General features: G+C 35.8%; 1 protein-coding gene across 1 annotated transcript in view; it reads left to right on the top strand.

Moving 5' to 3' along the window:
* The first annotated feature begins 3,563 nt into the window (after positions 1-3,563).
* LOC135507176 (interferon-induced very large GTPase 1-like) overlaps positions 3,564-13,509 on the top strand; it is a 30,257-nt gene continuing 20,311 nt past the window's right edge. Inside the window, exons 1-4 of the mRNA XM_064926763.1 lie at positions 3,564-3,626; positions 4,078-4,480; positions 4,624-4,682; positions 10,799-10,889. Coding sequence (XP_064782835.1) covers positions 3,591-3,626; positions 4,078-4,480; positions 4,624-4,682; positions 10,799-10,889 — 589 coding nt within the window. The 5' untranslated portion in view covers positions 3,564-3,590. The remainder of the gene's footprint in view (positions 3,627-4,077; positions 4,481-4,623; positions 4,683-10,798; positions 10,890-13,509) is intronic.

Raw genomic sequence — 13,509 nt, 5'->3', positions numbered from 1 at the left:
TGCTGTGAATATATAGATTCAGACATATTGTTGCATTTTTTACTGGTTTATGCGAAATCGTTAAGAACAATATAAAACCAGTCTGCACACCAACAAGGTGAATTGGTTTTGTCTTGACTCTTGGTTGACAGTGTTGGGGGATGAGTAATGTAGTCTTGACTCTTGGTTGACAGTGTTGGGGGATGAGTAATGTAGTCTTGACTCTTGATTGACAGTGTTGGGGGATGAGTAATATAGTCTTGACTCTTGATTGACAGTGTTGGGGGGTGAGTAATGTAGTCTTGACTCTTGATTGACAGTGTTGGGGGATGAGTAATATAGTCTTGACTATTGATTGACAGTGTTGGGGGATGGGTAATATAGTCTTGACTCTTGATTGACAGTGTTGGGGGATGGGTAACGTATTGATGCTCGAGTGCCAAATCAACACAAATGGATAAGAAAAGGTCTAAGCCATCAGGTGCCCAGTTTAGGAAAAAGAGGAAAGAAGAAGATGAGAAAGGCACAAAAGATAAAGGTAAGCAGCTATGTCAATTCTTGATAAGTATAATATTATGCATATAATGAAATAGGGTGGTAAAAAACTTGTGTTTGTTGGCCTATGTTGCTATGTTGCTTGCTATGCTATCACACATAGGGCGACAATGTTCAGTTTTCTGTCCAACTAGCTTCCATAACATTGGATATAATTTCACACAGTTTCATCATGATAATGTGTGTGGCCTGCAGCAGAACGATTACATCCTAATGTGCACATTATTGATTTGGTTAACTTTCATTGAGGTGACATCATAAAGGTTTTCGGTGATTCTATTGACTAGGTCCTGAGCTCAGTAAGGTGGGGGCACGCTGAAGTGGGGGTTTGCCCAGGGAGCCATACAAGCTAGAACAGCCACTGGTACTAGTAGTCACTACTAGGAGTCCCACTGCAAGGAAAACAGAAAATATAACCTACATTTAAAAATTCCATTCAAAACCCAATATTAGGGACTTGACCTGAGCTCAGGAACTTGAGACTTGCCCATTATTACTTGGGGAACTTGACTCGAGACTCTTCTCTTTTAATTTTACCAACAAACAAAATCACTTATAGTCTAGTTCAGTCCCATGTGAAGTGCATTCGGAAAGTATTCAGACCCCTTCCCCTTTCCCACATTTTGTGATGTTACAGCCTTGTTCTAAAAATGAATGAATTATATTTATTCCTCAATCTGCACACAATACCACATAATGATAAAGTGAAAACAGGTTTTTATACATTTTTGCAAATTTATATGTATAAAAAAACAAACAGAAATACATTATTTACACAAGTATTCAGACCCTTTGCTGAGTCTCGAAATTGAGCTCAGGTGTATTCTGTTTCCATTGATCATCCTTGAGATGTTTCTATAACATATAAGGTCCCACAGTTGACATTGCATGTCAGAGTAAAAACCAAGCCATGTGGTCGAAGGAATTGTCTGTAGAGCTCTGACACAGGATTGTGTCGAGGCACAAAAAATATCTGCAGCATTGAAGGTCCCCAAGAACACAGTGGCATCAATCATTCTTAAATGGAAGAAGTTTGGAACCACCAAACTCTTCCTAGATCTGGCCGCCTTGTCAAACTGAGCAATTGGTGGAGAAGGGCCTTGATCAGGGAGGTGACCAAGAACCCGATGGTCACTCTGACAGAGCTCCAGAGTTCCTCTGTGGGGATGGGAGAACCTTTCAGAAGGACAATCATCTCTGCAGCAGCACCAATCAGGCCTTTATGGTAGAGTGGCCAGACGGAAGACACTACTCAGTAAAAGGCACATGACATCCCACCTGGAGTTTGCCAAGAGTCACCTAAAGGACCCTCAGACCATGATAAACAACTTCCTCTTCTCTTCTGGGTTCCCATTCTGGTCTCATAGACTTGACGTAACACAGTAAATGTAAATCCGGGACACACAAATTAGTATGATATGTTACGTTTGGTATGGTTACATATGACAAAGTTACTTAATAAGTCAAAAACTAAATGAGGGTGGGTGGGCGTATAACGCGGACGTCTAGCAACCCAAAGGTTACATTTTCCAATCTCATGGACAACTTGTGCATTTGACCTAAATAGCAACTTTTCAACTACTTACTTATTTTTAGCGACTTACCTACTAATTAGCATGTTAGCTACCCATTCCCCTAACCCAAACCTTAACTCTTTTAACTAACCTTAACCCTTTAAACTTACTCGTAATCTTAACCCTAACCCATAGCCCAGCTAATGTTAGCCAGCTAGCTAATGTTAGCGTAAGCCACCTAGCTAACTTTAGACAGCAAATTACAATTCGTACCATATCATACGTTTTGAAAATTCGGAACATATTATTTGTTTTTCAAATTCGTAACATGTTATACAAATTGTCACAAATTACAATCTATCAATACATTATATATTATTGTCTTCATGATAGTAGAAGCTGTTATTTCTCTTTTTGCATCTGTTCTCTCTCTGCTGTCAGGTTTGTTTAACTGGTCTTGAACTGACCTTTCTCCCTGCCTCCCACTGCTGGCTTGCTCCCGAAGCTAAGCGGGGTTGGTCCTTGGATGGGAGACCAGATGCTGCTAGAAGTGGTGTTGGAAGGCCAATTGGAGGCACCCTTTGCTCTGGTCTAAAAAACATATCCAAGGCCAGTGATTGGGGACATTGCCCTGTGTAGGGTGCTGTCTTTTGGATGGGACATTAAACGTGTGTCCTGTAGGGGTGTTAACGTTGGTTTCTTGGCTAAATTCCCAAATTGGCCCTCATACCATCACCGTCACCTAATCATCCACAGCTTACAATTGGCTTATTCATCCCTCCTCTCCCATGTAACTATTCCCCAGGTCGTTGCTGTAAATGTTTTGTCAGTCAATTTACCTGTTAAAATAAAAAGTCACCCATCGCTCCTTTATCTGAAGATCAGAAATAGCACAACACAACAACACTTATGTAAACACATGTACTACCTAAACATGTATTGAATCATACACATCCAATATATGTTACTTTATTGAGTTTAAATAATATTTTTTCTATGTCAGTTTGAGTCACCTAAAATGTCCTTGGGAAAACAACCCATTTAATCAGTAACTCATTATGTAACTCATTATGTAACTCTAGCAGTGAGCATGATTTACAAGAAATCCCATCATTTACTAGAAGGAGGGGAGGGGGGGGGGGTCTGAGCAAGTCAGTTTCTAGTCAGTCAAGGGATTTCTTGTAAATCATGCTCTCTGCTGTATTTAGTACCAATAATTTACTGATTAAGACAAGATAACCTTATTCATATCACTGACTCATTGTCACTCACATCATGACATATGGCATATATTATAGGAATACTGTTTGTGTTCTACTTGTAGCCCTGGTTGTCCTGAAAAGAAAATGGTAAAATACTTAATTGTGAAGCTAAATATGAGGGCTTTACTTGCAGATAAATGAAAGTCAGATAATTGAAAATACAGTTTTTGCTGGCATCTCAGTACTGATAAGGTTAGTCATGTTCTGATGACGTTGCTTTTGACCTTTGATTACACCCACATCTTTATAAAACATCAGCTGCATCTCCACCTGTAGACATATGACTGTAGGTCCCCAACTCAGCAGGCAGGCAAAGGTAAGGACATCTAGAACTGTACTATCTCAACACCAATTATATTGGTGTGTGTGGAAATACAAATGGCTATTTTTTGTATTTCCAAATTGACGTTAAAAAAAGTTTACTTCATTTTATACAACTACTTCTGTAATAAGTTGTATGAGTAATATGCGTAATGAGATGTTATGTTCATTGTAACAAGAATAACTGATGTAAACGTGTCATTTCTATATTATTAAAATAATATAGGCAACACATGCAATATGATGTAGGCATTTTGTCCATTCATCAAATGGACAAATGGGATCGGTGTCCCATCCATTTGACTAATTTTAGATCTGTTCTTAGTGTTGGTTGATCATCCACTCATTTTCTTTTTTTTTGTGAGAGAGTAAACCACTAACAATGTTTTTTCTTTTTTACCTTACTTTGAGAAACTGTAAAAACTATATTATGTTTCCCCTGTCAGACTTTAGAAGACTGCTGCAGCCCGTCCATCTTTAGGTGGTGGGATTCCCCTTCTGGTGGGGCTAAAGTGATGGAGAGGCCTGAAGATGAGGGGTCACCAGGTGCAACAGGTGGTGAAGGGGATGGAAGAGACACCACACCTGTTCACAACACTGGTACTCCTGATGGCATGGCAGCACTAGGAGTCATGCTACAGGGCTTCATGTTAAATCAACAGCAGTCAATGCAACAGCAACAGCAGTCAATGCAACAGGCAATGCAATCCATGCAGCAACAGATGCAGCAGCAGATCAGCCAGTTACAGGAGGAGGTGCAGAAAGGAAAGACAAAGCAACAGTGTGTTGTGACCCCTTTACAAGCAGCAAACACAGACACTCTGTCAAGACCAGCTCCTCAGTCTCAAGGTGAGTTGTTCATCAAAAAGATGCAGCTCTTTGAGTATAAATATACAATACACAACAATTCAACAGTTCATAAGCAGTCTGCAAACTTGCCACTTTCTGCATGTATGCTGATCTACAGTACTATATCTCAACCTCCATTCTAGACCCAGCAGAGGAGGTGTTAGGTGAACACGTTGACAAGAAGGAGGAGACAGCAGAGATGGTAAGACACAATTAGAGAAAAATAAAAGGTCCTAAGAAAGTATCACATTATGATGTCATCTAAAGTTATAACTGATATTTAAAACCCCTTATGAATTTCCATCCAGGGGCCTCTACATGTTTGTGAAATTCATGGTAATTGAGAGATCACAGGGTTATACTTTGTATTTTTTTTATTTAACCTTTATTTAACTAGGCAAGTCAGAACAAATTGTTATTTTCAATGACGGCCTAGGAACAGTGGGTTAACTGCCTGTTCAGGGGCAGAACAGTCTTCACAGTCAGTAATAAACCATGTATAACCAGACAGAACAGGGTAATACTGTGTATTAGACATCAGTAATAAACCATGTATAAACAGTCAGTAATAAACCATGTATAAACAGTCAGTAATAAACCATGTATAAACAGAGAGAACAGGGTAATACTGTGTATTAGACATCAGTAATAAATCATGTATAAACAGTCAGTAATAAACCATGTATAAACAGTCAGTAATAAACCATGTATAAACAGACAGAACAGGGTAATAAAGTGTATTAGACATCAGTAATTAACCATGTATAAACAGAGAGAACAGGGTAATACTGTGTATTAGACATCAGTAATAAACCATGTATAAACAGTCAGTAATAAACCATGTATAAACAGTCAGTAATAAACCATGTATAAACAGACAGAACAGGGTAATAAAGTGTATTAGACATCAGTAATCAACCATGTATAAACAGAGAGAACAGGGTAATACTGTGTATTAGACATCAGTAATAAACCATGTATAAACAGAGAGAAATCAAATCAAATTTTATTTGTCACATACACATGGTTAACAGATGTTAATGCGAGTGTAGCGAAATGCTTGTGCTTCTAGTTCCGACAATGGAGTAATAACTAACAAGTAATCTAACTAACAATTCCTAAACTACTGTCTTATACACAGTGTAAGGGGATAAAGAATATGTACATAAGGATATATGAATGAGTGATGGTACAGAGCAGCATAGGCAAGATACAGTAGATGGTATCGAGTACAGTATATACATATGAGATGAGTATGTAAACAAAGTGGCATAGTTAAAGTGGCTAGTGATACATGTATTACATAAGGATGCAGTCGATGATATAGAGTACAGTATATACGTATGCATATGAGATGAATAATGTAGGGTAAGTAACATTATATAAGGTAGGATTGTTTAAAGTGGCTAGTGATATATTTACATTATTTCCCATCAATTCCCATTATTAAAGTGGCTGGAGTTGAGTCAGTGTCAGTGTGTTGGCAGCAGCCACTCAATGTTAGTGGTGGCTGTTTAACAGTCTGATGGCCTTGAGATAGAAACTGTTTTTCAGTCTCCCGGTCCCAGCTTTGATGCACCTGTACTGACCTCGCCTTCTGGATGATAGCGGGGTGAACAGGCAGTGGCTCGGGTGGTTGATGTCCTTGATGATCTTTATGGCCTTCCTGTAACATCGGGTGGTGTAGGTGTCCTGGAGGGCAGGTAGTTTGCCCCCGGTGATGCGTTGTGCAGACCTCACTACCCTCTGGAGAGCCTTACGGTTGAGGGCGGAGCAGTTGCCGTACCAGGCGGTGATACAGCCCGCCAGGATGCTCTCGATTGTGCATCTGTAGAAGTTTGTGAGTGCTTTTGGTGACAAGCCAAATTTCTTCAGCCTCCTGAAGAATACTGTTTATTAACAGTCAACAATACACCATGTATAAACAGTCAGTAATAAACCATGTATAAACAGTCAGAACAGGGTAATACTGTGTATTAGACATCAGTAATAAACCACGTATAAACAGTCAGTAATAAACCACGTATAAACAGTCAGTAATAAACCATGTATAAACAGTCAGTAATAAACCATGTATAAACAGTCAGTAATAAACCATGTATAAACAGTCAGTAATAAACCATGTATAAACAGTCAGTAATACACCATGTATAAACAGTCAGTAATAAACCATGTATAAACAGACAGAACAGGGTAATACTGTGTATTAGACATCAGTAATAAACCATGTATAAACAGTCAGTAATAAACCATGTATAAACAGTCAGTAATAAACCATGTATAAACAGTCAGTAATAAACCATGTATAAACAGTCAGTAATAAACCATGTATAAACAGACAGAACAGGGTAATACTGTGTATAAACAGTCAGCAATAAACCATGTATAAACAGTCAGTAATAAACCATGTATAAACAGTCAGTAATAAACCATGTATAAACAGTCAGTAATAAACCATGTATTAACAGTCAGTAATAAACCATGTATAAACAGTCAGTAATAAACCATTTATAAACAGAGAGAACAGGGTAATACTGTGTATTAGACATCAGTAATAAACCATTTATAAACAGTCAGTAATAAACCATGTATAAACAGAGAGAACAGGGTAACAGTCAGTAATAAACCATGTATAAACAGACAGTAATAAACCATGTATAAACAGAGAGAAAACAGGGTAATACTGTGTATTAGACATCAGTAATAAACCATTTATAAACAGTCAGTAATAAACCATGTATAAACAGACAGTAATAAACCATGTATAAACAGTCAGTAATAAACCATGTATAAACAGAGAGAACAGGGTAATACTGTGTATTAGACATCAGTAATAAACCATTTATAAACAGTCAGTAATAAACCATGTATTAACAGTCAGTAATAAACCATGTATAAACAGACAGTAATAAACCATGTATAAACAGAGAGAACAGGGTAATACTGTGTATTAGACATCAGTAATAAACCATTTATAAACAGTCAGTAATAAACCATGTATAAACAGACAGTAATAAACCATGTATAAACAGTCAGTAATAAACCATGTATTAACAGTCAGTAATAAACCATTTATAAACAGACAGTAATAAACCATGTATTAACAGTCAGTAATAAACCATTTATAAACAGTCAGTAATAAACCATGTATAAACAGACAGTAATAAACCATGTATAAACAGTCAGTAATAAACCATGTATAAACAGTCAGTAATAAACCATGTATTAACAGTCAGTAATAAACCATTTATAAACAGACAGTAATAAACCATGTATAAACAGACAGTAATAAACCATGTATAAACAGTCAGTAATAAACCACGTATAAACAGTCAGTAATAAACCATGTATAAACAGTCAGTAATAAACCATGTATAAACAGAGAGAACAGGGTAATACTGTGTATTAGACATCAGTAATAAACCATGTATAAACAGTCAGCAATAAACCATTTATAAACAGTCAGTAATAAACCATGTATAAACAGACAGTAATAAACCATGTATAAACAGAGAGAACAGGGTAATACTGTGTATTAGACATCAGTAATAAACCACGTATAAACAGTCAGTAATAAACCATGTATAAACAGTCAGCAATAAACCATTTATAAACAGTCAGTAATAAACCATGTATAAACAGACAGTAATAAACCATGTATAAACAGACAGTAATAAACCATGTATAAACAGTCAGTAATAAACCATGTATAAACAGAGGGAACAGGGTAATACTGTGTATTAGACATCAGTAATAAACCATTTATAAACAGTCAGTAATAAACCATGTATAAACAGTCAGTAATAAACCATGTATAAACAGTCAGTAATAAACCATGTATAAACAGAGGGAACAGGGTAATACTGTGTATTAGATATCAGTAATTAACCATGTATAAACAGTCAGTAATAAACCATGTATAAACAGTCAGTAATAAACCACGTATAAACAGTCAGTAATAAACCATGTATAAACAGTCAGTAATAAACCATTTATAAACAGTCAGTAATAAACCATGTATAAACAGACAGAACAGGGTAATACTGTGTATAAACAGTCAGTAATAAACCATGTATAAACAGTCAGAACAGGGTAATACTGTGTATTAGACATCAGTAATTAACCATGTATAAACAGTCAGTAATAAACCATGTATAAACAGTCAGTAATAAACCACGTATAAACAGTCAGTAATAAACCATGTATAAACAGTCAGTAATAAACCATGTATAAACAGACAGTAATAAACCATGTATAAACAGACAGTAATAAACCATGTATAAACAGTCAGTAATAAACCATGTATAAACAGAGAGAACAGGGTAATACTGTGTATTAGACATCAGTAATAAACCATGTATAAACAGTCAGTAATAAACCATGTATAAACAGACAGTAATAAACCATGTATAAACAGTCAGTAATAAACCATGTATAAACAGAGGGAACAGGGTAATACTGTGTATTAGACATCAGTAATAAACCATGTATAAACAGTCAGTAATAAACCATGTATAAACAGTCAGTAATAAACCATGTATAAACAGACAGTAATAAACCATGTATAAACAGTCAGTAATAAACCATGTATAAACAGAGGGAACAGGGTAATACTGTGTATTAGACATCAGTAATAAACCATGTATAAACAGTCAGTAATAAACCATGTATTAACAGTCAGTAATAAACCATGTATAAACAGTCAGTAATAAACCATGTATAAACAGACAGAACAGGGTAATACTGTGTATTAGACATCAGTAATAAACCATGTATAAACAGTCAGTAATAAACCATGTATAAACAGTCAGTAATAAACCATGTATAAACAGTCAGTAATAAACCATGTATAAACAGACAGTAATAAACCATGTATAAACAGTCAGTAATAAACCATGTATAAACAGAGGGAACAGGGTAATACTGTGTATTAGACATCAGTAATAAACCATGTATAAACAGTCAGTAATAAACCATGTATTAACAGTCAGTAATAAACCATGTATAAACAGACAGAACAGGGTAATACTGTGTATTAGACATCAGTAATAAACCACGTATAAACAGTCAGTAATAAACCATGTATAAACAGTCAGTAATAAACCATGTATAAACAGTCAGTAATAAACCATGTATAAACAGAGAGAACAGGGTAATACTGTGTATTAGACATCAGTAATAAACCATGTATAAACAGTCAGTAATAAACCATGTATAACCAGACAGAACAGGGTAATACTGTGTATTAGACATCAGTAATAAACCATGTATAAACAGTCAGTAATAAACCATGTATAAACAGTCAGTAATAAACCATGTATAAACAGACAGTAATAAACCATGTATAAACAGTCAGTAATAAACCATGTATAAACAGACAGTAATAAACCATGTATAAACAGTCAGTAATAAACCATGTATAAACAGTCAGTAATAAACCATGTATAAACAGACAGTAATAAACCATGTATAAACAGTCAGTAATAAACCATGTATAAACAGAGGGAACAGGGTAATACTGTGTATTAGACATCAGTAATAAACCATGTATAAACAGTCAGTAATAAACCATGTATTAACAGTCAGTAATAAACCATGTATAAACAGTCAGTAATAAACCATGTATAAACAGACAGAACAGGGTAATACTGTGTATTAATAAACCATGACATCAGTAATAAACCATGTATAAACAGTCAGTAATAAACCATGTATAAACAGTCAGTAATAAACCATGTATAAACACATCAGTAATAAACCAGTAATAAATAAACCATGTATAAACAGTCAGTAATAAACCATGTATAAACAGTCAGTAATAAACCATGTATAAACAGAAGAACAGGGTAATACTGTGTATTAGACATCAGTAATAAACCATGTATAAACAGTCAGTAATAAACCATGTATAAACAGAGGGAACAGGGTAATACTAACATCAGTAATAAACCATGTATAAACAGTCAGTAATAAACAGGTCAGTAATAAACCATGTATAAACAGACAGAACAGGGTAATACTGTGTATTAGACATCAGTAATAAACCACGTATAAACAGTCAGTAATAAACCATGTATAAACAGTCAGTAATAAACCATGTATAAACAGTCAGTAATAAACCATGTATAAACAGAGAGAACAGGGTAATACTGTGTATTAGACATCAGTAATAAACCATGTATAAACAGTCAGTAATAAACCATGTATAAACAGAGAGAACAGGGTAATACTGTTTATTACTGACTGTTAATACATGGTATTACATTTTTTCAAGTTCAGTTTAACCAATGTTATTTATTGATTTAACTGTTTTGTTAGAAATTGGAAGATGTCCAACAGCTTTTGTCCGATGATAAGTCAAAACCAGAGACTGATGGCTCTTCAGAAGGAAACAGAGAAACAACCAAAGGTATTGTCTCCTGTTTTAAAGTTCTTTACACCACCTTCTTTCATTGCCCTTACACTTCATGTCTGTTAAATGACTCAAATGTACATTTTGTCAATGTAATAACTCATCAAACTATTGAAGTTGGCACAGTAATGGGACGTTATGTAGTAGTAGTAGTAGTAGTAGTATTAGTAGTAGTAGTAGTAAAAGTAGTAGTAGTAGGTGTCTCTCATTATAGTAGTAGAAGTGGAATCAGTAGTAGTAGTATCAAATTATGTAGTAGTATATACAGTAATTATATAGTAGTAGTAGTATCAAATTATGTTGTTAGTAGTAGTACCTAATTATATAGTTGTGGTAGTAGTATTTAATTATATAGTAGTAGTATCAAATTATGTTGTTAGTAGTAGTACCTAATTATATAGTTGTGGTGGTAGTATTTAATTCTATAGTAGTAGTAGTAGAAGTATCTAATTATATAGTAGTAGTAAGATCTAATTATATAGTAATAGTAGTATATACTTATATAGTATTAGTAGTAGTAGAAGTATCTAATTATGTAGTAGTAGTATATACGTATATAGTAGTAGTATATAATTATATAGTAGTAGTAGTAGTATCTAATTATATACTAGTAGTAGTAGTGTATAATTATATACTAGTAGAAGTATCTAATTATAAAGTAGGAGTAAGATATAATTATATAGTAGTCGTAGTAGTATATACTTATATAATATTAGTATTAGAATTATCTAATTATATAGTAGTAGTTGTAACGGCTTTCTTCTGTGGACAAAGGAGAGGACCAAAGTGCAGCGTGGTTAGTGTTCATCATGTTTTTAATAAAGACGATAAACGTGAACACTACAAAATACAAAACAACAAATGTGAAAACCGAAACAGTTCTGTCTGGTGCAGACACACGAAGACAGAAGACAACCACCCACAAGACCCAACACAAAGCAAGCTACGTAAATATGGTTCCCAATCACAGACAATGACTAACACCTGCCTCTGATTGAGAACCATATCAGGCCAAACATAGAAACGGGAAACCTAGAAACACAACATAGAATGCCCACTCAGCTCACGTCCTGACCAACACTAAAACAAAGAAAACACAAAAGAACTATGGTCAGAACGTGGCAGTAGTAGTATATAATTATGTAGTAGTAGTAGTAGAATACAATTATGTAGTAGTATATAATTATATAGTAGTAGCAGTATATAATGATATACAGTGCCTTGTGAAAGTATTCGGCCCCCTTGAACTTTGCGACCATTTGCCACATTTCAGGCTTCAAACATAAAGATATAAAACTGTATTGTTTTGTGAAGAATCAACAACAAGTGGGACACAATCATGAAGTGGAACGACATTTATTGGATATTTCAAACTTTTTTAACAAATCAAAAACTGAAAAATTGGGCGTGCAAAATTATTCAGCCCCTTTACTTTCAGTGCAGCAAACTCTCTCCAGAAGTTCAGTGAGGATCTCTGAATGATCCAATGTTGACCTAAATGACTAATGATGATAAATACAATCCACCTGTGTGTAATCAAGTCTCCGTATAAATGCACCTGCACTGTGATAGTCTCAGAGGTCCGTTAAAAGCGCAGAGAGCATCATGAAGAACAAGGAACACACCAGGCAGGTCCGAGATACTGTTGTGAAGAAGTTTAAAGCCGGATTTGGATACAAAAGGATTTCCGAAGCTTTAAACATCCCAAGGAGCACTGTGCAAGCGATAATATTGAAATGGAAGGAGTATCAGACCACTGCAAATCTACCAAGACCTGGCCGTCCCTCTAAACTTTCAGCTCATACAAGGAGAAGACTGATCAGAGATGCAGCCAAGAGGCCCATGATCACTCTGGATGAACTGCAGAGATCTACAGCTGAGGTGGGAGACTCTGTCCATAGGACAACAATCAGTCGTATATTGCACAAATCTGGCCTTTATGGAAGAGTGGCAAGAAGAAAGCCATTTCTTGAAGATATCCATAAAAAGTGTTGTTTAAAGTTTGCCACAAGCCACCTGGGAGACACACCAAACATGTGGAAGAAGGTGCTCTGGTCAGATGAAACCAAAATTGAACTTTTTGGCAACAACGCAAAACGTTATGTTTGGCGTAAAAGCAACACAGCTCATCACCCTGAACACACCATCCCCGCTGTCAAACATGGTGTTGGCAGCATCATGGTTTGGGCCTGCTTTTCTTCAGCAGGGACAGGGAAGATGGTTAACATTGATGGGAAGATGGATGGAGCCAAATACAGGACCATTCTGGAAGAAACCCTGATGGAGTCTGCAAAAGACCTGAGACTGGGATGGAGATTTGTCTTCCAACAAGACAATGATCCAAAACATAAAGCAAAATCTACAATGGAATGGTTCAAAAATAAACATATCCAGGTCAAAGTCCAGACCTGAATCCAATCGAGAATCTGTGGAAAGAACTGAAAACTGCTGTTCACAAATGCTCTCCATCCAACCTCACTGAGCTCGAGCAGTTTTGCAAGGAGGAATGGGAAAAAATTTCAGTCTCTCGATGTGCAAAACTGATAGAGACATACCCCAAGCGACTTACAGCTGTAATCGCAGCAAAACGTGGCGCTACAAAGTATTAACTTAAGGG

Source organism: Oncorhynchus masou, chromosome 20 (assembly GCF_036934945.1).
Source record: "Oncorhynchus masou masou isolate Uvic2021 chromosome 20, UVic_Omas_1.1, whole genome shotgun sequence".
Lineage (NCBI taxonomy): Eukaryota > Metazoa > Chordata > Actinopteri > Salmoniformes > Salmonidae > Oncorhynchus > Oncorhynchus masou.
The sequence above is the reverse complement of the archived record's forward strand: the minus strand, read 5'-3'. Positions and strand labels throughout refer to the sequence as shown.